This window comes from Saccoglossus kowalevskii, chromosome 14 (genome assembly GCF_978046115.1).
Source record: "Saccoglossus kowalevskii chromosome 14, keSacKowa6.1, whole genome shotgun sequence".
Classification (NCBI taxonomy): domain Eukaryota; kingdom Metazoa; phylum Hemichordata; class Enteropneusta; family Harrimaniidae; genus Saccoglossus; species Saccoglossus kowalevskii.
The window spans coordinates 10,555,630-10,580,406 of record NC_140654.1 but is presented as its reverse complement, the minus strand read 5'-3'; the positions used below and the strand labels follow the sequence as shown (position 1 = coordinate 10,580,406).

The 24,777-nt window shown below is 36.1% G+C and overlaps 2 protein-coding genes across 4 annotated transcripts in view; one reads left to right on the top strand and one right to left on the bottom strand.

Moving 5' to 3' along the window:
• The window catches only part of LOC102803000 (hydroxyacid-oxoacid transhydrogenase, mitochondrial-like), a 34,220-nt gene extending 21,162 nt beyond the window's left edge, over positions 1-13,058 (top strand). For both annotated transcript variants that reach the window (XM_085507644.1, XM_085507646.1), the window contains 7 exons: positions 964-1,069; positions 1,898-2,050; positions 2,703-2,801; positions 10,652-10,730; positions 11,217-11,313; positions 11,699-11,856; positions 12,772-13,058. In XM_085507644.1, the coding sequence (XP_085363770.1) occupies positions 964-1,069; positions 1,898-2,050; positions 2,703-2,801; positions 10,652-10,730; positions 11,217-11,313; positions 11,699-11,856; positions 12,772-12,855 (776 nt within the window). In that variant the 3' untranslated portion in view covers positions 12,856-13,058. The remainder of the gene's footprint in view (positions 1-963; positions 1,070-1,897; positions 2,051-2,702; positions 2,802-10,651; positions 10,731-11,216; positions 11,314-11,698; positions 11,857-12,771) is intronic.
• Positions 13,059-17,520: 4,462 nt separating this feature from the next.
• Positions 17,521-24,777, bottom strand: part of LOC100376349 (double-stranded RNA-binding protein Staufen homolog 2-like) — a 31,462-nt gene continuing 24,205 nt past the window's right edge. For both annotated transcript variants that reach the window (XM_085507905.1, XM_085507906.1), the window contains exon 14: positions 17,521-18,028. In XM_085507905.1, the coding sequence (XP_085364031.1) occupies positions 17,929-18,028 (100 nt within the window). In that variant the 3' untranslated portion in view covers positions 17,521-17,928. The remainder of the gene's footprint in view (positions 18,029-24,777) is intronic.

The following is a 24,777-nucleotide window of genomic DNA, read 5'->3' as shown; positions in this document are numbered from 1 at the left end:
AAACTATCGCACAAACTGTCACACAAACTGACCACAAACTCTCACACAAACTCTCACACAAACTGACCACAAACTCTCACACAAACTGACCACAAACTCTCACACAAACTGACCACAAACTCTCACACAAACTGACCACAAACTATCGCACAAACTCTCACACAAACTGACCACAAACTCTCACACAAACTGACCACAAACTCTCACACAAACGGACCACAAACTCTCACACAAACTGACCACAAACTCTCACACAAACTGACCACAAACTATCGCACAAACTGACCACAAACTCTCACACAAACTGACCACAAACTATCGCACAAACTCTCACACAAACTGACCACAAACTCTCACACAAACTGACCACAAACTCTCACACAAACTGACTACAAACTCTCACACAAACTCTCACACAAACTGACCACAAACTCTCACACAAACTGACCACAAACTCTCACACAAACTGACCACAAACTCTCACACAAACTGACCACAAACTCTCACACAAACTGACCACAAACTCTCACACAAACTGACCACAAACTCTCACACAAACTGACCACAAACTATCGCACAAACTCTCACACAAACTGACCACAAACTCTCACACAAACTGACCACAAACTCTCACACAAACTGACCACAAACTCTCACACAAACTGACCACAAACTCTCACACAAACTGACTACAAACTCTCACACAAACTCTCACACAAACTGACCACAAACTCTCACACAAACTGACCACAAACTATCGCACAAACTCTCACACAAACTGACCACAAACTCTCACACAAACTGACCACAAACTCTCACACAAACTGACCACAAACTTTCACACAAACGGACCACAAACTCTCACACAAACTGACCACAAACTCTCACACAAACTGGCCACAAACTATCGCACAAACTGATCACTGACATATCTATTTTTTGTTTCTTTCTATATATTTATAGGAATTGGCAGTCGTACTATCCGACCGTTGCTTGGTATCGTGGATCCACTGCATACATTACATATGCCTGAAAGCGTTGCTGCTTATAGCGGGTTTGATGTCTTGTGGTGAGATTTAATTTTAAAATAGGGCTAATAATTAGGTTTAAATAGTTTTGAATTTTTGGGGGATGAAAACTATAATTAAAAAACAAAAAATGATAAGCAAGATTTATTGGTTAAGAGTGACTCGATTTGAAGAGTTTTTAGCTCTTCAGTCATCAAAGATGACTGAGCGCAGCTGTTCATATAGGTGATTGGTCGCTGTCGCTGTCCATCCGTCAACAAATCTATTTTCGACTTCTTCTAGAAAACTACCAACTCAATTACTTTGCTATTTAGTATGTAGATAATTTTTGGTGAACCTCTGTCAGATTTATTCATGACAATACATGAATAATGATCATTTCGTGACAATATCTTCAATTCTCTATTGATCTTGTATAATACAATTATTAGATCCAATTTGGACTTAATTCACCTCTGTGCACCCATATGCCTGAATCAATTTTCAAACGTCACACATACATCCTGTCACACGTGTATACATTAATTTCATGATCCAATTCATAATTATTGAATGGTGGTTATTTTAGGGCAAAAAATCATCAAAATAAATCATTTCTGCAGTTCATTACATGAATGTTCAGTGACATATGTATGGATTTCTTTGAGATTTACTACACACATTGAACATTATGGAACCTTGATACACTTTGATCAAATTTGAAATGGTTGATTGGTGGCCATTTTGTTTTCTGATTCAATTTACATTAACCACATTTCAGCTACAGGTCTGTGATCATTTCATTAACGCATCTACTTACTCTTACAGTTCTCTAGCAATCACAGGCAAGCTGTTCATTAGTTTAACTATGTTTTTTTTTTGCTTTCTAGCCATGCTTTAGAGTCTTACACGGCTATTCCATTTAATGAGCGAACCCCTCGTCCCAGTAATCCAATTGAAAGACCAGCCTATCAAGGTAGTAATCCAATTAGTGATATTTGGGCATTGGATGCACTCAAGATAATAAAAAAATATATGCGAAGGTAATCTATCAATTATTGTATTATATTTCACTCAATTTGTTTTTGAGGTATTTCGTAATGATGTGTCTAACTGTCTTTGACAGGGAGAGGAGTACAAAAGAGGTACATATCCATGTTTCCTATCTCATCATGCAATAGATGATATATAATTTTCTCTTTGATTGAAAATATCTATTAATTTTTTCACCGCCAGTTTCTTCTTTTTATCACAAATTCAGAAAATAGTCCTGTTTATAGTCTGCACTTTCTTTCAGAAGATTGGGACAAAAATAATCAAATTTTTTGAGTAATAACTAAAATTGACTCAAATTTTGTCTGTTGGCTCCAAAATTAGGATTCATTTCCAGAAATATTGAAGAATATAAGAAAAAGAGCAGACAAATTTGGGCTACGAGTCCCTTTAATATAAATACTTTTCAAAGGAGTTTTAGATCAGACTCCAGAAAAGCTTGTATATTATTGCTGATCGAACATGGAAGCTTGCGCCTGAGTGCAGAGAATCATTTGCCAGATATTATGGGATGTATTTATTTATATTTATTAGATGCATCAAAAATGAACATGAACAATGGTGGCAAAACACTATTCTAAACTATGTATCAAATTTACATGAGAGTGAGGCATGCAATAAAAACAATGTTTAACTTTATAGAGCTGTGAAGAATGCAGATGACTTTGAAGCCAGATCCAAAATGCATCTAGCCAGTGTATTTGCTGGTGTTGGATTCGGTAATGCTGGTGTTCATCTTTGGTAAGTGTATTTGCTAGTGTTGGATTCAGTAATGCTAGTGTTCATCTTTGGTAAGTGTATTTGCTAGTGTTGGATTCGGTAATGCTGGTGTTCATCTTTGGTAAGTGTATTTGCTGGTGTTGGATTCGGTAATGCTGGTGTTCATCTTTGGTAAGTGTATTTGCTAGTGTTGGATTCAGTAATGCTAGTGTTCATCTTTGGTAAGTGTATTTGCTAGTGTTGGATTTGGTAAAGCTGGTGTTCATCTTTGGTAAGTGTATTTGCTAGTGTTGGATTCGGTAATGCTGGTGTTCATCTTTGGTAAGTGTATTTGCTAGTGTTGGATTCAGTAATGCTGGTGTTCATCTTTGGTAAGTGTATTTGCTATTGTTGGATTCGGTAATGGTAGTGTTCATATTTGGTAAGTGTATTTGCTAGTGTTGGATTCAGTAATGCTTGTGTTCATCTTTGGTAAGTGTATTTGCTAGTGTTGGATTCGGTAATGCTGGTGTTCATCTTTGGTAAGTGTATTTGCTAGTGTTGGATTCGGTAATGCTGGTGTTCATCTTTGGTAAGTTTATATGCTAGTGTTGGATTCGGTAATGCTGGTGTTCATCTTTGGTAAGTGTATTTGCTAGTGTTGGATTCGGTAATGCTGGTGTTCATCTTTGGTAAGTGTATTTGCTAGTGTTGGATTCGGTAATGCTGGTGTTCATCTTTGGTAAGTTTATATGCTAGTGTTGGATTCGGTAACACTGGTGTTCATCTTTGGTAAGTGTATTTGCTGATGTTGGATTTGGTAATGCTGGTGTGCATCTTTGGTAAGTGTATTTGCTAGTGTTGGATTCAGTAATGCTGGTGTTCATCTTTGGTAAGTGTATTTGCTAGTGTTGGATTCGGTGACACTGGTGTTCATCTTTGGTAAGTGTATTTGCTGATGTTGGATTTGGTAATGCTGGTGTGCATCTTTGGTAAGTGTATTTGCTAGTGTTGGATTCAGTAATGCTGGTGTTCATCTTTGGTAAGTGTATTTGCTAGTGTTGGATTCGGTAATGCTGGTGTTCATCTTTGGTAAGTGTATTTGCTAGTGTTGGATTTAGTAATGCTGGTGTTCATCTTTGGTAAGTGTATTTGCTAGTGTTGGATTCGGTAATGCTGGTGTTCATCTTTGGTAAGTGTATTTGCTGGTGTTGGATTCAGTAATGCTGGTGTTCATCTTTGGTAAGTGTATTTGCTATTGTTGGATTCGGTAATGCTGGTGTTCATCTTTGGTAAGTGTATTTGCTATTGTTGGATTCGGTAATGCTGGTGTTCATCTTTGGTAAGTGTATTTGCTAGTGTTGGATTTGGTAATGCTGGTGTGCATCTTTGGTAAGTGTATTTGCTAGTGTTGGATTCAGTAATGCTGGTGTTCATCTTTGGTAAGTGTATTTGCTAGTGTTGGATTCGGTAATGCTGGTGTTCATCTTTGGTAAGTGTATTTGCTAGTGTTGGATTCAATAATGCTGGTGTTCATCTTTGGTAAGTGTATTTGCTAGTGTTGGATTCGGTAATGCTGGTGTTCATCTTTGGTAAGTGTATTTGCTAGTGTTGGATTTAGTAATGCTGGTGTTCATCTTTGGTAAGTGTATTTGCTAGTGTTGGATTCGGTAATGCTGGTGTTCATCTTTGGTAAGTGTATTTGCTAGTGTTGGATTTGGTAATGCTGGTGTTCATCTTTGGTAAGTTTATATGCTAGTGTTGGATTTGGTAATGCTGGTGTTCATCTTTGGTAAGTGTATTTGCTATTGTTGGATTCGGTAATGCTGGTGTTCATCTTTGGTAAGTGTATATGCTAGTGTTGGATTTGGTAATGCTGGTGTTCATCTTTGGTAAGTGTATTTGCTATTGTTGGATTCGGTAATGCTGGTGTTCATCTTTGGTAAGTGTATATGCTAGTGTTGGATTTGGTAATGCTGGTGTTCATCTTTGGTAAGTTTATATGCTAGTGTTGGATTTGGTAATGCTGGTGTTCATCTTTGGTAAGTGTATTTGCTATTGTTGGATTCGGTAATGCTGGTGTTCATCTTTGGTAAGTGTATATGCTAGTGTTGGATTTGGTAATGCTGGTGTTCATCTTTGGTAAGTTTATATGCTAGTGTTGGATTCGGTAATGCTGGTGTTCATCTTTGGTAAGTGTATTTGCTATTGTTGGATTCGGTAATGCTGGTGTTCATCTTTGGTAAGTGTATATGCTAGTGTTGGATTTGGTAATGCTGGTGTTCATCTTTGGTAAGTTTATATGCTAGTGTTGGATTTGGTAATGCTGGTGTTCATCTTTGGTAAGTGTATTTGCTATTGTTGGATTCGGTAACGCTAGTGTTCATCTTTGGTAAGTGTATTTGCTATTGTTGGATTCGGTAACGCTAGTGTTCATCTTTGGTAAGTGTATTTGCTAGTGTTGGATTCGGTAATGCTAGTGTTCATCTTTGATAAGTGTATTTGCTGGTGTTGGATTCAGTAATGCTGGTGTTCATCTTTGGTAAGTGTATTTGCTGGTGTTGGATTTGGTAAAGCTGGTGTTCATCTTTGGTAAGTGTATTTGCTAGTGTTGGATTCGGTAATGCTAGTGTTCATCTTTGGTAAGTGTATTTGCTATTGTTGGATTCGGTAATGCTGGTGTTCATCTTTGGTAAGTTTATTTGCTAGTGTTGGATTCAGTAATGCTGGTGTTCATCTTTGGTAAGTTTATATGCTAGTGTTGGATTTGGTAATGCTAGTGTTCATATTTGGTAAGTGTATTTGCTATTGTTGGATTCAGTAATGCTGGTGTTCATCTTTGGTAAGTGTATTTGCTAGTGTTGGATTCGGTAATGCTGGTGTTCATCTTTGGTAAGTGTATTTGCTATTATTGGCTTCGGTAATGCTGGTGTTCATCTTTGGTAAGTGTATTTGCTATTATTGGCTTCGGTAATGCTGGTGTTCATCTTTGGTAAGTGTATTTGCTATTGTTGGATTCAGTAATGCTGGTGTTCATCTTTGGTAAGTGTATTTGCTATTGTTGGATTCGGTAATGGTAGTGTTCATCTTTGATAAGTATATTTGCTAGTGTTGGATTCGGTAATGCTGGTGTTCATCTTTGGTAAGTGTATTTGCTGGTGTTGGATTCGGTAATGCTGGTGTTCATCTTTGGTAAGTGTATTTGCTAGTGTTGGATTCGGTAATGCTTGTGTTCATCTTTGGTAAGTGTATTTGCTAGTGTTGGATTCGGTAATGCTGGTGTTCATCTTTGGTAAGTGTATTTGCTAGTGTTGGATTCGGTAATGCTGGTGTTCATCTTTGGTAAGTGTATTTGCTAGTGTTGGATTTGGTAATGCTGGTGTTCATCTTTGGTAAGTGTATTTGCTAGTGTTGGATTCGGTAATGGTAGTGTTCATCTTTGATAAGTATATTTGCTATTGTTGGATTTGGTAATGCTGGTGTTCATCTTTGGTAAGTGTATTTGCTAGTGTTGGATTCGGTAATGGTAGTGTTCATCTTTGATAAGTATATTTGCTAGTGTTGGATTCGGTAACGCTAGTGTTCATCTTTGGTAAGTGTATTTGCTAGTGTTGGATTCAGTAATGCTGGTGTTCATCTTTGGTAAGTGTATTTGCTAGTGTTGGATTCGGTAATGCTAGTGTTCATCTTTGGTAAGTATATTTGCTAGTGTTGGATTCGGTAATGCTGGTGTTCATCTTTGGTAAGTGTATTTGCTAGTGTTGGATTCGGTAATGGTAGTGTTCATCTTTGATAAGTATATTTGCTAGTGTTGGATTCGGTAACGCTAGTGTTCATCTTTGGTAAGTGTATTTGCTAGTGTTGGATTCAGTAATGCTGGTGTTCATCTTTGGTAAGTGTATTTGCTAGTGTTGGATTCGGTAATGCTAGTGTTCATCTTTGGTAAGTTTATATGCTAGTGTTGGATTCAGTAATGCTGGTGTTCATCTTTGGTAAGTGTATTTGCTAGTGTTGGATTCGGTAATGCTAGTGTTCATCTTTGGTAAGTGTATTTGCTAGTGTTGGATTCGGTAATGCTGGTGTTCATCTTTGGTAAGTGTATTTGCTAGTGTTGGATTCGGTAATGCTGGTGTTCATCTTTGGTAAGTGTATTTGCTAGTGTTGGATTCGGTAATGCTAGTGTTCATCTTTGATAAGTTTATATGCTAGTGTTGGATTTGGTAATGCTGGTGTTCATCTTTGGTAAGTGTATTTGCTAGTGTTGGATTTGGTAATGCTGGTGTTCATCTTTGGTAAGTGTATTTGCTAGTGTTGGATTCAGTAATGCTGGTGTTCATCTTTGGTAAGTGTATTTGCTAGTGTTGGATTTTGTAATGCTGGTGTTCATCTTTGGTAAGTGTATTTGCTGGTGTTGGATTCGGTAATGCTGGTGTTCATCTTTGGTAAGTGTATTTGCTGATGTTGGATTCAGTAATGGTAGTGTTCATCTTTGGTAAGTGTATTTGCTAGTGTTGGATTCAGTAATGCTGGTGTTCATCTTTGGTAAGTGTATTTGCTATTGTTGGATTCGGTAATGGTAGTGTTCATCTTTGGTAAGTGTATTTGCTAGTGTTGGATTTGGTAATGCTGGTGTTCATCTTTGGTAAGTGTATTTGCTAGTGTTGGATTTGGTAATGCTGGTGTTCATCTTTGGTAAGTGTATTTGCTAGTGTTGGATTTGGTAATGCTGGTGTTCATCTTTGGTAAGTGTATTTGCTAGTGTTGGATTTGGTAATGCTGGTGTTCATCTTTGGTAAGTATATTTGCTGGTGTTGGATTTGGTAATGCTGGTGTTCATCTTTGGTAAGTGTATTTGCTAGTATTGGATTCAGTAATGCTGGTGTTCATCTTTGGTAAGTGTATTTGCTGGTGTTGGATTTGGTAATGCTGGTGTTCATCTTTGGTAAGTGTATTTGCTAGTGTTGGATTTGGTAATGCTGGTGTTCATCTTTGGTAAGTATATTTGCTGGTGTTGGATTTGGTAATGCTGGTGTTCATCTTTGGTAAGTGTATTTGCTAGTATTGGATTCAGTAATGCTGGTGTTCATCTTTGGTAAGTGTATTTGCTGGTGTTGGATTTGGTAATGCTGGTGTTCATCTTTGGTAAGTGTATTTGCTGGTGTTGGATTCGGTAATGCTGGTGTTCATCTTTGGTAAGTGTATTTGCTGGTGTTGGATTTGGTAACACTGGTGTTCATCTTTGGTAAGTTTATATGCTAGTGTTGGATTCGGTAATGCTGGTGTTCATCTTTGGTAAGTGTATTTGCTAGTGTTGGATTTGGTAATGCTGGTGTTCATCTTTGGTAAGTTTATATGCTAGTATTGGATTCGGTAATGCTGGTGTTCATCTTTGGTAAGTTTATATGCTAGTGTTGGATTCGGTAATGCTGGTGTTCATCTTTGGTAAGTGTATTTGCTAGTGTTGGATTTGGTAATGCTGGTGTTCATCTTTGGTAAGTTTATATGCTAGTGTTGGATTCGGTAATGCTGGTGTTCATCTTTGGTAAGTGTATTTGCTGGTGTTGGATTTGGTAATGCTGGTGTTCATCTTTGGTAAGTGTATTTGCTAGTGTTGGATTCGGTAATGCTGGTGTTCATCTTTGGTAAGTGTATTTGCTAGTGTTGGATTCGGTAATGCTGGTGTTCATCTTTGGTAAGTGTATTTGCTAGTGTTGGATTCGGTAATGCTGGTGTTCATCTTTGGTAAGTTTATATGCTAGTGTTGGATTCGGTAATGCTGGTGTTCATCTTTGGTAAGTGTATTTGCTAGTGTTGGATTTGGTAATGCTGGTGTTCATCTTTGGTAAGTGTATTTGCTAGTGTTGGATTTGGTAAAGCTGGTGTTCATCTTTGGTAAGTGTATTTGCTAGTGTTGGATTCGGTAATGCTAGTGTTCATCTTTGGTAAGTGTATTTGCTAGTGTTGGATTCAGTAATGCTGGTGTTCATCTTTGGTAAGTGTATTTGCTATTGTTGGATTCGGTAACACTGGTGTTCATCTTTGGTAAGTGTATTTGCTAGTGTTGGATTCAGTAATGCTGGTGTTCATCTTTGGTAAGTGTATTTGCTATTGTTGGATTCGGTAACACTGGTGTTCATCTTTGGTAAGTGTATTTGCTGGTGTTGGATTTGGTAACACTGGTGTTCATCTTTGGTAAGTTTATATGCTAGTGTTGGATTCGGTAATGCTGGTGTTCATCTTTGGTAAGTGTATTTGCTGGTGTTGGATTTGGTAACACTGGTGTTCATCTTTGGTAAGTTTATATGCTAGTGTTGGATTCAGTAATGCTGGTGTTCATCTTTGGTAAGTGTATTTGCTGGTGTTGGATTTGGTAACACTGGTGTTCATCTTTGGTAAGTTTATATGCTAGTGTTGGATTCGGTAATGCTGGTGTTCATCTTTGGTAAGTGTATTTGCTAGTGTTGGATTCGGTAATGCTGGTGTTCATCTTTGGTAAGTGTATTTGCTAGTGTTGGATTTGGTAATGCTGGTGTTCATCTTTGGTAAGTGTATTTGCTGGTGTTGGATTTGGTAACACTGGTGTTCATCTTTGGTAAGTTTATATGCTAGTGTTGGATTCGGTAATGCTGGTGTTCATCTTTGGTAAGTGTATTTGCTAGTGTTGGATTTGGTAATGCTGGTGTTCATCTTTGGTAAGTGTATTTGCTGGTGTTGGATTTGGTAACACTGGTGTTCATCTTTGGTAAGTTTATATGCTAGTGTTGGATTCGGTAATGCTGGTGTTCATCTTTGGTAAGTGTATTTGCTGGTGTTGGATTTGGTAACACTGGTGTTCATCTTTGGTAAGTTTATATGCTAGTGTTGGATTCGGTAATGCTGGTGTTCATCTTTGGTAAGTGTATTTGCTAGTGTTGGATTCGGTAATGCTGGTGTTCATCTTTGGTAAGTGTATTTGCTGGTGTTGGATTTGGTAATGCTGGTGTTCATCTTTGGTAAGTGTATTTGCTAGTGTTGGATTCGGTAATGCTGGTGTTCATCTTTGGTAAGTGTATTTGCTGGTGTTGGATTCGGTAATGCTGGTGTTCATCTTTGGTAAGTGTATTTGCTGGTGTTGGATTTGGTAACACTGGTGTTCATCTTTGGTAAGTTTATATGCTAGTGTTGGATTCGGTAATGCTGGTGTTCATCTTTGGTAAGTGTATTTGCTAGTGTTGGATTCGGTAATGCTGGTGTTCATCTTTGGTAAGTGTATTTGCTGGTGTTGGATTCGGTAATGCTGGTGTTCATCTTTGGTAAGTGTATTTGCTGGTGTTGGATTTGGTAACACTGGTGTTCATCTTTGGTAAGTTTATATGCTAGTGTTGGATTCAGTAATGCTGGTGTTCATCTTTGGTAAGTGTATTTGCTAGTGTTGGATTCAGTAATGCTGGTGTTCATCTTTGGTAAGTTTATATGCTAGTGTTGGATTCGGTAATGCTGGTGTTCATCTTTGGTAAGTGTATTTGCTAGTGTTGGATTCGGTAATGCTGGTGTTCATCTTTGGTAAGTGTATTTGCTGGTGTTGGATTCGGTAATGCTGGTGTTCATCTTTGGTAAGTGTATTTGCTGGTGTTGGATTTGGTAACACTGGTGTTCATCTTTGGTAAGTTTATATGCTAGTGTTGGATTCAGTAATGCTGGTGTTCATCTTTGGTAAGTGTATTTGCTAGTGTTGGATTCAGTAATGCTGGTGTTCATCTTTGGTAAGTGTATTTGCTATTGTTGGATTTGGTAATGCTGGTGTTCATCTTTGGATTCAGTAATGGTAGTGTTCCCCTTTGGTAATTAAGCGTATCAAGAATTATTATTAATAATTGTCATGACAACACAGTTGGTATTTTCATTTTATGCAGCCATGGTATGTCTTATCCTATAGCTGGTTTGGTAAAGAATTATAAAGCAAAAGATTATGCAGTAAACCACCCTATAATAGTAAGTAAGACTACATTACAAGAAATTATTGTAAACAACCTTCTGTTTATTGTCATGGTGGGATACGCGAAATCTGAGAGAACTGACAAGTTTGAATTATGTTCACTTATGAATATTTAAATCTAAGCTTTAAAGTGGGAGAGTCATCACCTGCACACGTGCAGGAATTGAGTCCCAAGTGATAACAATACTCGCTAAAAACGCAAAGGCTCATGGGTAGTTGCCACGCATGCGTACATGTAGGTGATGACTCCCTCGCTTTAAAATTCATGTAGCCTTGTATATATCTATAAATTTCACCTATTATTTACTGTTGTATAAATTAAATCAGGGCATTTTCAAATAATAGGATTTTGCATTTTTCTGTCAAAATTGACTGCCTTTCCAGAAATACATTATAACGAGACAAAGGTGAAACAGATGGAGGGGGTGGCATTTTTATTTTTATTCACAGCATTCAATCTAAACATTTGTTTCTTCTTTCAGCCACATGGATTATCCGTTGTCATGACAGCGCCTGCAGTGTTTCAGTTTACTGCACCCATGTGTCCTGAAAGGCATATTGAAGCAGCAGAGTTATTGGGTAAGAGAAGAAAATAGGGCAAGAAAATAGACATCTTCACTGTAAAAAAATATTAGACAACAGGCCAGTACTACTGTAAAAGCACTTATATTCACTATTTTGCTGTTTTGAGCATATTCACTGTTTTAATTTGTCAAGGAAAAAAATGAGTTTTGTTGTTATTTTACATGTTCACGTAGATTTAATTTAGCGAATTTCACATTTCGGGGATTTAAACGTAAACAGCGAAATTAAAACCTATTGAATAATTAATGCATTTACAGTACCTGATGTACTGGTATTCACATCACACAATTATATATAGAACCAAAAATTGATCTGTTTTGTGAGAAAGACAATCTGGAATTGACTAAGAATTGTTAAAGCAATTTTGTTTCTTCCTTAGGTGCGGATGTTAAGAATGTGAAAAAAGAGGATGCTGGTCGTGTTCTGTCAGAAACAGTGCGTCAGTTTATGTATGATTTGAACATAGACGATGGTTTAACCCAATTAGGTTTTAGTACTCAAGATATCCCTGCTTTAGTGAAAGGAACACTACCACAGGTATACAAAGGCTGAATTTGTTATTGTTTATCACATCTCACTGTTGTTACGTACGTTGGTCATGACCATAATATTGATGATGCCAGAGCCGATCAGTACTATGGTCCTGACTACCATCATAAACATGTTATTATTTAAATATCAACGTAAGACTCTTGATTCCAGTTGCCGTAATTCTATAGTGCATAGAGCCACACCTGTTTTTGAGCTTCTCTCTTTTTTTAATAGTTTTTTTGTGCCAGGCGACAGTTCTGGACATTGAGTGTCACTGTTGGCTCTCCTGACTTTTTTATGTATGTGCAAATTGCAAGTGCTAGTGCTGACACATAGTGCATTTTGCCACAGAAGTCATATTCATGTTTGGGACTACATGACAGGGCTGTGTGGCCATCTCTCTAAGGCGCATTCGTTAGTGAATGAATCGTGGCACACTCACCCAGGGTAGGGGTTCAGCCTAAGGTAGGATTTGAACTTTGGTCTACCGATCATGAGTCTGAAGCGACAACCAGTGACCAGTGAGCTTCTTTACTCTTGAATCGCATCAAATCACATGATTAAGGCCACATTTTCCTGGCATGTGGAACAAGTTGATTTAGTCCTACTGTGAAAATATTTTATTTTGGCTGTTTTGTATGAAGTTTATTTTCATTGATTTTCAATGATTTTCTACAAAGACAATACTAATACATAATATCATACATATAAATCCCCACTACCATAATTAGGGGTTTTTATGTCATCGTAGCTTTACATTATCACATAATGTAAATTTCTATTCACAAAACAATTCATTTCAACAAAAAGCTCCAAATTCAACCATTTTTTTTAATAATTCTGATGGAATTCCGATGGAATTCTTTTCTAAAATGTTCAGGATTGTCAATATCTAAATCAAATTTTATCTTCTCTTTATAGCACAGAGTTACTAAACTGGCTCCAAGACCACAGTCAGAAGAAGATTTATCTAAACTATTTGAGAATTCCATGAAAGTCTACTAAAACCTTGAGAGAATGAAGTTTGTAGTGACAATTCTGATATGTCAAATATTTTCAGTCCTCGGTTTAAGCAATATTGTAAACAGAAATATATTGAAATATTGGACAAAATATTTTTATGAAGTGAAAAAAAATTGCATATATATCATTTTTATCTTAGTGAAATTAATTAATAAATACTAATTATAATAAATACTGTATTGCAACTTCTTTTCTGGGTCTGAAAGTTTATCTTCATGAAAATTATTTTGGTGCAAACTTTTGCATTTATGATTCCCGAGTGTAGCTTTTAAATTGGCCAGAAGCTTTCCTATTCAGAATGGAAATCCCTGGGTTTCTTTGAAATCCATTCAGTATTGTTTTCGACAAAACAACAGCTAAAAAATAGTCTGCAAACCAAGACTGTATTTTCAATATCACACCCCCCAATCTCCAGAGGCAGCAAAAAAGTAGCTCATTTGCAGACTACAAATTTTATTTTGGTAATAACTATCTGGAATATACTGATAATTTCCGATTTTGCGTTTTAATATAAGATTTGTAGACTCTCCCATTTCTCTATGCTAAAGATTGCCCATGTTTTGCTATAACCAGAAATATATCGACTCCATAAATGAATTATTGATTTGAAGGCGTTCAATAAGGATAGGACACCCACACAAGCAATATTACTTTTTAACAAGCAAATCAGATACACTATGTTTAAGACTATCTTGATAATTTATTAATTTTAAAATAATAAGAGTCAAATACAGTTATTGACTATCAGATTTTAGATCAAGCCATTACAATTGTGGAATTGGAACATGCCCTTAGTCGGTTAAATGCAAATAAGACAGCTGGTATTGATGGTTTATCGCCGGAAATATTTAAGCATATTTCTATGATTTTTAAACAATTACTTGTTAAACTTTTCAATACAATAATTAATACTGGTATATTCCTTCCACAATGGGTGCATGGTTTAATTATTCCTGTCTATAAGAAGGGTGAAAGAGATTCAGTTAATAACTATAGAGGCATTACATTATTGCCTTCGATTACAAAAGTTTTCAGTGATATTATATATCATAGACTGCTTAATTGGGTCAACTTGCACTATCCTATTGTGGAAGAACAGACTGGTTTCCGTAAAAATTATTCATCATTTGACAATCTATTCGTATGTTTCTGTATCATGAAGCAGAAAGGGGTAAAAAGTGTTGGGCCCTGAATTTAAAAATGTTACTTCTTTCTTATGGTCTGGGTGAGGCATGGTACAACCAAGGGGTGGGGAACTCTGAATACTTTGTTAAGCTTTTCAAACAGCAATGCTTGGACATTGATATTCAAAATTGGCAAAGTGGACTCGAGCTATTTCAGAAGCTGTGCTTATATAGAAAATTTAAATATATATTTGGTCAAGAGAATTATTTAAAACAGTCCAAAAAGACTGTTACCTAAGAATTTCTGCCCATTGTCTACATATTGAAACTGATTCCAAAATTCCATAATACACGCACAGAAAGAGTTTGTATTTTATTGTAATACCAATTGTGTAGAGAACGAGTACCATTTTTGCATTATCTGTCTGTCCGTTTTACCAATAGTTGAGATCTAAATACATCCCAAGTTATTATACACTTCCCTCACCCGAAAAATTTATATCACTATTACAATTACAAAATGCAGTAATCTTGCGTAACATTTCTAAATTTATTTTTCTCGCCACAAAAAAACGTAATACAATTATTTTGGTCTGACAGTTCATGTTCTTTTCATATTTTCTTGTTCTTTTTCAGTCACTGTAAAATGACATTGTCCTCTGTAACATGTTATGTAATTACAATGAGTATACCATGAGGCTGGAGGCCTACAGTATTATGAATAAATTTATTTATATATATTTGTAATCATAACGTACGTGATTAATAACACTAGAGATACACTGTTCGTGTACAGGTCTAACTTAGAACGAAATGTAATGTATTATATAATGGTTATAATAAATGGTCATATATTGCCCCTATGTTTAATTACCTACCGGTCAGTCAAAATGACCATTTTGAAATGTAGGCATTAATCTGCGATTCAGCCGACGACAGAAATCTAGGTTAGCGGAAGCCCCATGACCTGATAGATTTTCTTCCACGTCTCGCCCATACCATCCTGCCCTATGATCACGTCCGTTTTTCTCCGCACCGAGTGTGCATTGTAGCAAACCATTGCGATTCAGTCTCAAGTTTTTCGACTCAGTTTTCTGAAGAAGCTGTGAACCGTTGGGAACTGTAGATGTAGTGGCTGGTAGGATATCACTGGTCATTCGTTAGCTATACTGTCAATGATTCTTATTCATATTTGCTTTAAAAACGAGAGCTTGGTTTTCGTGACTTACAATCTAAAAATCTTTTGAAACTGTCCAAAGAACGTTGCAATTCATGTTTAAGCAGCTCTACCCGATGTGATGTCAATTAGTATGCATTGCTAGAAGGCTTTCAGTAACGAGTTCTGCTCTTATAAAATTTGAAATTAGATGCAATATACACCAGGATTCTGATCCTTGAGTGACTTTTAAACAGGACTTTTAAACAAGCAGCCTTTCGGCTGAGATAGCTCCGCTGTTAGCAATGCACATTGCAATTAAAGAACAGAAAATATCATTAGAAAATGAACATTATGTATAGTATCAAAGCAATCTGACTTGCTGTTTTCACCAAAAATATTCATCAAAATTAAATAATTGAAGATATCACCACAAAGTGAACAAATCTGAGAGGTCCACATGTAGTACCTATATGTATAATATCAAAACCATTGGACTTGTGGTTTTTAAACAAGAAGTCAAAAATATTACTTTTTACCAAAAATATTCACCAAAATTAGAAAATTAAAGATATCATTACAAAATTAACAAATCTGAGAGAGGTCCACATGTAGTACCTATATATGTACCGGGTAATATCAAAGCAATTGGTCTTGAGGTTTTTAACAAGAAGTTGAAAACATCACTTTTTACCAAAAATGACAAAAATATTCACCAAAATTAGAGAATTGAAGATATCATCATGAAATGAACAAATCTGAGAGAGGTCTACACCAAGTATCAAAATATTCAGGCTTGTAGTTTTCAAGAAAAAGTCGAAAAAGTAAAACATTGACACTGACGACGGACAATCACTCGTATGATAAGCTCCGCTCGACAAAGTCGACAGCGGAGCTAAAAAAACACAATTTCTATACAAAATAAGACTAAAGCGGAAGTGCATTTTCATATTCATTTTATTTCACACCAAGTTATTTGATAGATACACTTGACTTGTGTGATGATTCTTAGATTTTCAACTCTTCTCCACCCACTGTAAATAACCGCATAAGGAAATAATACAGTTTTAAAGCCACTTACAAGTAAAATACCAGACACATTTTAATTGCAAGTTTAAACACAATGTAGTGGATAAATTGTATCATTTCCCAATTATTTGTAAAAACTTTTCTGTTTTTTCATACAACACAGGAAAGTAAACATTTCATTCAGGAAAGGGTAAATAAAATGATTTTTTTTTTTTTGTAATTACACATGCCGAAATTCGAAAATTGACAGCCACTGTTTCCTCTAAATCAGTCCTGTATTTCAGACTAATGAAAAGCATGTTGAAAACATGGCTTCTACACATCTGAAACCCAAAGACTATGAAAGAACCGTCAGAATCCTCCTGAATGAGTTGATAAGACACGTCAACGTTATTTTTAGTTTCCTCTGCTGTATGTCTGAAAAATCTAAAACTACTCTTAACATTAGTATTATACATGAAGACAACAAATAACATAATGATTATTAATCTAACAGGACCTGAAATGCCCAAGAAGTCAACCCTTGGTTGAACACCCTGCCACTGACTGGAAAAGGTGCAAGATTTGAACAGATTTTCAGGTCTTGCACGAATAAAAAATAACTTCTTATACCCCTTCACATGAATCATGCAAAATAACCACAGTAGTTTCAAAACTAAGGTCGGATTTTTTAAAATATTAAAAAATAAAAAATAATTTATACATGAAGCAGATGTGGCATTGGATCCATGACAAGGGGTTAACAAATAATCGCTTTATGAGAAAGAAACAAACAAAAAGTCAGTTTACATCATTTTAAATCGTTACAGAAATGAAAACATTGCAAGACAATGAAGATGGCTCAAGATTAAATTTTCCAATTGTGCATGGGTCCAGCAACGCATTATATACAGTACATTATTTTAAGCTTAAAATAAAATTCTACCATATTAATTTGGTTATCGTAAATGTGCCATAAATTACTTGGACACTATGATTTAGAAATCGATAAAATGATACACACCTTAGAATTAATGGTGATAAAAAAACTGACTTGATAATTGTCTACTCATAAACGATGACATTTTAGAAAGACTGGTCCAAAGTTACACAAGACCAAATATGGACATTCATTCATTCAATGTTCTCCTTTTACCTTAAGGACAAACGTGCCATTATTTGGACCCTAATATTTTTATTACATGCCTCTTGGTTGACTTTTCTAGGCAGTCAGATATAATGGTTATCAAAATCCAGTCAAATGTTTGATCAACCGTTAGCAGCATAAGCCATGGGCATTACAAGCGACAATGGTCAACACAAACTTCAAGTGACTGCAAAATTCTTATTCTAAACCACATATCGCATTTTGATAAAGGCATGTAATAATAACAAAATAAGAATAAAATTGTATATTATTTATAACCTACCCTAACTTGAAATATTTTTTTAAAAATTATTTTGTATATTTTTTCATCTTTTTGAAAGAAGCTTGGTTAACTTGTTTGTTTTTAACCAACTATAAAATCGGAAAACACACACTAGAAAATTATGAGCTTAATAAATGAATTAATTTCACAAGTTATTCAATATTTGGGCCAGTCTTGCATCATTTTGTAAAACCTACAAAAATCTTGTACAAGTTTTTGATTCATTTTATGAATCAAAAAAAAAATAAAACATAAAAAAAAAATATATCTAAGTTTGTCTTAGAGTATAGGTAATTGTTGTCTTCAGTATTTAACACTGGGATGAGGCGTGACCATCTTACGCCTCAGTCCCAGATGGCTTTCCCAGAATTGTCTTTTTGTCCAACGAGTTAGCAGTTTTCTGATCCCTTGTTTCATCAGTTCTTATGTCCGGTTTCCTGTATAGAGAAAACAAATTGAAAAGTCAACAGGGCACTGGTTTTAGTTTGCGCATGTATGATTGCTTTTTTAAAGTCATAATCAAAAAAGAATTCTGAAAATTATATTTTAATCTCTATTTAGCACCTTTAATAATGAAGCCAAGTATGCAGGGTATGTATGTATGATACATGAATCCAAATCACTAGGGGTAAAATTTTATGTTGTGAAAGTATTCAGCACTGAAACACAAAGAATGGCGACATCAACCAATGAATGATATAACCATGGACAAGTCATTGTCAATGACACGTCCCCGTTCCGTTCATATTTGAGTGGCATATACATTCAAAGCAGATCATGACCGAAATGCACCTGCATATGTACAACACATTGTACTAAATCTGAACAAAATCCATGCATGCATGACTGAGATCCGGTTCTGGAATTGTGAAAATACGTGATTTTAATGCATTTTCGGCCTTAAAATGGCCATCATTCAGCTATTGCTAAGCGGATCATGAAACAAATGCACATATCTATTTGTGACATGATGCACCATGTGTGTGTGAAGTTTGAACTTGATAAATCCAGACATGTCTTGGATACGGATCCAGAACTGAATTCTTTAAGAAAATGGCCGCCAGTCGGCCATTTCGAACTTGATCCGAAAAAAAAAATGACGTGCATCAAGGTCCTATTATGTTTAATGTAAGTACCGAATTTGAACAAAATCCGTCCATGCATAACTGAGATCCGGGTTCGGAATGGTGAAAATGTGCGATTTCAATGCATTTTCGGCCTTAAAGCGGCCGCCATTTGGCTATCGTTAATGGGACCATGAAACAAATGCACATACATATTTGTGACATGATGTACCTTGTGTGTGTGAAGTTTGAACTTGATCAATCCAGACATGTCTCGGATACGGATCCAGAACTGAATTCTTTAAAACAAAATGGCCGCCAGTCGGCCATTTCGAACTTGATCTGAAAAAAAAATGACGTGCATCAAGGTCCTATTATGTTTAATGTATGTACCAAATTTGAATGAAATCCGTCCATGCATAACTGAGATCTGGGTCCGGAATGGTGAAAATGTGCGATTTCAATGCATTTTCGGCCTTAAAGCGGCCACCATTTGGCTATCGTTAATGGGATCATGAAACAAATGCACATACATATTTGTGACATGATGTACCTTGTGTGTGTGAAGTTTGAACTTGATCAATCCAGACATGTCTCAGATACGGATCCAGAACTGAATTCTTTAAAACAAAATGGCCGCCAGTCGGCCATTTCGAACTTGATCTGAAAAAAAAAATGACGTGCATCAAGGTCCTATTATGTTTAATGTATGTACCAAATTTGAATGAAATCCGTCCATGCATAACTGAGATCTGGGTCCGGAATGGTGAAAATGTGCGATTTCAATGCATTTTCGGCCTTAAAGCGGCCACCATTTGGCTATCGTTAATGGGATCATGAAACAAATGCACATACATATTTGTGACATGATGTACCTTGTGTGTGTGAAGTTTGAACTTGATCAATCCAGACATGTCTCAGATACGGATCCAGAACTGAATTCTTTAAAACAAAATGGCCGCCAGTCGGCCATTTCGAACTTGATCTGAAAAAAAAAATGACGTGCATCAAGGTCCTATTATGTTTAATGTATGTACCAAATTTGAATGAAATCCGTCCATGCATAACTGAGATCTGGGTCCGGAATGGTGAAAATGTGCGATTTCAATGCATTTTCGGCCTTAAAGCAGCCGCCATTTGGCTATCGTTAATGGGATCATGAAACAAATGCACATACATATTTGTGACATGATGTACCTTGTGTGTGTGAAGTTTGAACTTGATCAATCCAGACATGTCTCTGATACGGATCCAGAACTGAATTCTTTAAAACAAAATGGCCGCCAGTCGGCCATTTCGAACTTGATCCGAAAAAAAAAATGACGTGCATCAAGGTCCTATTATGTTTAATGTATGTACCAAATTTGAACGAAATCCGTCCATGCATAACTGAGATCCGGGTCCGGAATGGTGAAAATGTGCCATTTTGATGCATTTTCGGCCTTAAAATGGCCGCTATTCGGCTATCGTTAATCGGATCATGAAAAAAATGCATGTGCATATGTCCCATATAATGTGTGATGTATGAGTGAAGTTTGAACATAATCGGTCCATGCATGTTCGAGATACAGGTGATCACGGACGCACGGACGCACACAGGGCAAAACATAAGTCCCCGTTTTCGGACTCCGTCCGAACGGGGACTAAAAAGAAGGCATCAAAATGAGTAAGTATATACAGAGATCAGAAATAGAGAAATAACTGTGTCTTGGAACACATGGCTGGCATAGAAAAGCAACTCAAGGGGAGTGGAGGAAGACTTGTGCACATTTTGTGCTACCTGACAAAAAAGAGGGAACCAAAGTTATTTTCTATTCTCTGATAAACATCTGTGAAAGAAATGAGAATGAAAAGCAACAGAGGCCATTGACAACAGATGTGGCACCATTTTGAGAAATTGACACAATAATGGTTGGTTCAGTTCTGTTTATTAGACAATATGACCCAAAGATGTCACAAAATTATATTTTATCCCACTTTAGTTTTTGTGCGCAAGTAAAAACAAGCAGCCTGTCGGCTGAGATAGCTCCGCTGTTAGCAATGCACATTGCAATTATAGAACAGAAGATATCATTAGAAAATGAACAATATGTATAGTATCAAAGCAACAGGACTTACTGTTTTCAACAAGAATTCAAAAATATCACTTTTCACCAAAAATAATCATCAAAATCAAAGAAAGCTTAGAAAGAACTCCCGTGTGCTGAGGGAATAGGGATCATGATGTAATATTCGGGAATATTTGAAGATGATAAACAAATTATGAATAATCTATTAAATAAGGAGCCACCAGTAGTCATCTACACACATAGACATCGTATACCTACAATAAGCCTACTTAAAAATATGCATAAAAAAGTCTACACAAAATTGCAACATTAAAAAGAAAACTGAAATAATTCATAAAACATTGGGGAAAATGAAATGCAACGAAAATAGTAAACAAATAAATGCCCAAAATAAACTTGTAGGGCATTTAAAAATATTTTAGAAGTTTAGTTAACACGGAAAACGTGAAGTAGCAAGAACAACTATGTAAATTTCTGACAAACAATCACAATCTAAATATCTAAAATTCAAACCACTATATAATATCAAAATGTGTGTCAATAAATATTATATTTATTTTCAGTTACGTATATTAATAAGGAAGGCATCACAATCTTTTGGATTGGTTTGTAAATCCCGAAAATCGACAAGGTAAAATTACAACCATCGTACAGCTCAGTACCATAACAAATATTAATAATTTACGGCAGACGTACTTCTCAGGTACATAAAATTCAAAGTAATCCCCATCGCGTCTCATTTGTTACTGCGTATAAATTGACACTATCTGGGGCACGTGATGAGTACCAACCAAAAATACACACAGGATAGTTTAAGTGGCTCGAAACAAAACCTATTCGCTAATTTTCATTTCGAAAACATCTATGATGGCTTAAAACCCTGCAGCCCCGCATGTTTTTTTTTTTACCAGGCAGGAGACGCCGGTCAGCGTGGCGTTGCCCCAGTGGTTTCCACTGTGCATCCAGTAGTTAATGCCGACATCACGGTCTATACATTCCACATGAAGCCTTCCGATTTGAGGGATATCGTGCGGTGTAATATTCAATGAAAAAAATAGTGAAACATGAGGCTCACGCTGGGGGCCCACATAAGGTGTTGCAATAGTGTAAACTGAATATAACAAAGCCAAACACCGATTGTTTCCTTTGCTAGGTAAAATCAATGTACAGAATAATTGGATGAAACAACTAAAGTAAACTAGGATATATTAGAGCCAATGAATTCGTAATTTCCAACGAAAAGGGCCGGGGGAAAAATACCGCTCATAACAAACCACCGTCATAACAAATCACCGTGTTGAGGGGGCGGTGAACAAATGAGACACCAATTGTCAAATTGTTTTGGTAATCATCGCATGTCGATTCATGTCATTTGTACAGGGTACTCTACACAAAAATAAGGTAAACCAGCTTACTTAGTGCTAATGATTTTGCGATTTCCCACACGAAGAACGTTCCCAGAAATAATCCGACATGCTGATCAGCCCACCAACAATCGACACCAAAATTGATCGCTCCTGTGACCTGTCACATGAAATTCGGTATGTTTTACGATTTTTTTTTCTCCAAATCCCAACATGAATTTACACATGTAGGCGAATTTTGTCAGCTCTGTGTAAATAGATATTTTTACTGGGAATGTGCCCCATTTTACGTACGAGAAGCCCTTACACAACGACGTAGTCATCAACACACATAGACATCCTATACCTACTAATCGACATGATAGCTTCGTAATTTGGGGAAGGTGGGGGCGAAAGTGCACCATGCAAGTTTCCAAATGTGTAAAGGAAAATAAAGGAAAGAAGTACAATACAATGTTGGTAAGCGATACAAAGGAAATATCTCCTTACGGCAGCGACTTGATACAACTATATTGATGCTGGAGGTCACCATATTTGTTCTCGCGTTCAATAATACGGTGATAAATCAGGATTCACAAGTACAACGAATTTACACAATGTTTTACCATGAAATCAAACCTACCAACCATTTTCATATCTTCAACACTGCCATGGTTTTGGCGATGATGAATCTCACATTCATTATTTTCTTGACTGGGCTCACACAGGGTTCAATGTTCCGTGGCTTGAATGTAATTGTACACCACACGTGAATGTAAACTAGCTTGCACAGTAATTCGTTTCAGTCATTGAGGTTATACATTTGTTCAATTACTTATTTATTTATTTATTTATTTACTTATTTACGATAATAAAAAATCATACATGTAATTTCTTAGACCTTTTCATAATGTAAACTGATACATTTCATCTCCCGAGCGCTTGCTTCGTTTTTGTACAACACACTGGAAATAACAAAATGGCTGACACCATCATAAATTGCTGGTCATAAAAAATAGAATACGCATGCGCATCATTATGCAAATTAGTCCACTCATCGATTCCTATTAGTTGTATTCATGCAATTGGGCATAAAAAACTTTAAAAAAAATAATAAAAAAATACATAAAAAATGCTAAATTTTAATTAAAATGTAAAACACAACAATAAATTGCAGCAGCCAATCATTAGTAACATTCTTACCAAGTTACATAAAAATCGTTTTAATGCTTCTTGAGATATAACTGAAATAGCTTAAAATTCACACATTATTATGCAGATGAGCTCATTAATATGCATGGCTGTCAACCAAAAACTAATCAAATCTGCGCATTGCCCCAGACAAGCTATATACCAAGTTTCATTGAAATCCGAACATTGGTTCTTGAGATATCGATGGAACAGACACAGACAGACAGACAGACAGACAGACACACACAGACACACACACAGACACACACACAGAGACACACACACTAACTGCAAAGACTCCCTTTTTGTGCTTCACACACGGGAGTCAATTAGATAATTGAAGGTATCACCACGAAATTAAAAAATCTAAAAGAAGTCCACATGTAGTACCTATATATGTAATATCAAAGCAATTAGACTTGCGGTTTTTAACAAGAAGTCGAAAATATCACTTTTTACCAAAAATATTCACCAGAATCATTATGAAATGAACAAATCTGAGAGAGGTCTACCCAAGGTACACCAAGTATCAAATCATTCAGGCTTGTAGATTTCAAGAAGAAGTCGAAAAAGTAAAACATTGACACGAACGACGACGACGAACAATCACTCATATGATAAGCTCCGCTCGACAAAGTCGACAGCGGAGCTAAAAATATGCTGCTCATATTATGTAAAACTTTCAAAAGAAAACCGAGATGCCTACAATAAGATTTTCAGCGAGCAAAATGAAATGCAGGTAGTGCATGGTACGAATTATGTATAAAGCTGTGAGCAAAATTCAAACCAGACTAGTGACAAAATCAAACAAGATCACACATACCTAATTCAAACCCAAACTGCAAACAAAATCAAACAGCAGATTACATGCGATATCCATATGTTCTTCCATGTATACGAGTAACCTGAAACTGTTCTTTGACCTGATAGATCAAGTCACTAATTACCCAATCAAAATGCTGGATTGTGCCAATGTGTTCGAATTGACAGTTGAGCAACTTCATGGTGAACGCAACATGGAAGAGATTTACTGATGTTGTAGTGCGATCTTTTGGCTTTAATTTTGATAACTCATTACGGTGATAACTCATTGTCGAAACAGTTTACTCATTCACGCTACTCACAATAAACATTGTACTCTTGAATATGTGTCAATGATTCTGGAAAACCTAAATTAGAGTCATTTAGGAAATGTTCACAAAATTATGCCTAAATTAGAAATACGACAAGTCACTGAAAAGCTGATTCAAAGTGTAGCCTCAGACTGGTCACTTTTAATCAAAAATACCAATGAAATACCAGCAAAGTACATGTGATTATTTGTTATTTGCTCAGGATTGTGGATGTAAGTTTTACTTTTTCAATTAGCAGTGGTGTAGAATACCAACCAACATTTCCCAGCTTTTTCGACACAGAACTCTAAACTAGACAGTTATAATACAATTTCAACCCAACTCAGTAGATGATCGTGACACAGCTCTAAACTTAAGGATTGTGTCAGCGAATTAAAAAATTAAGT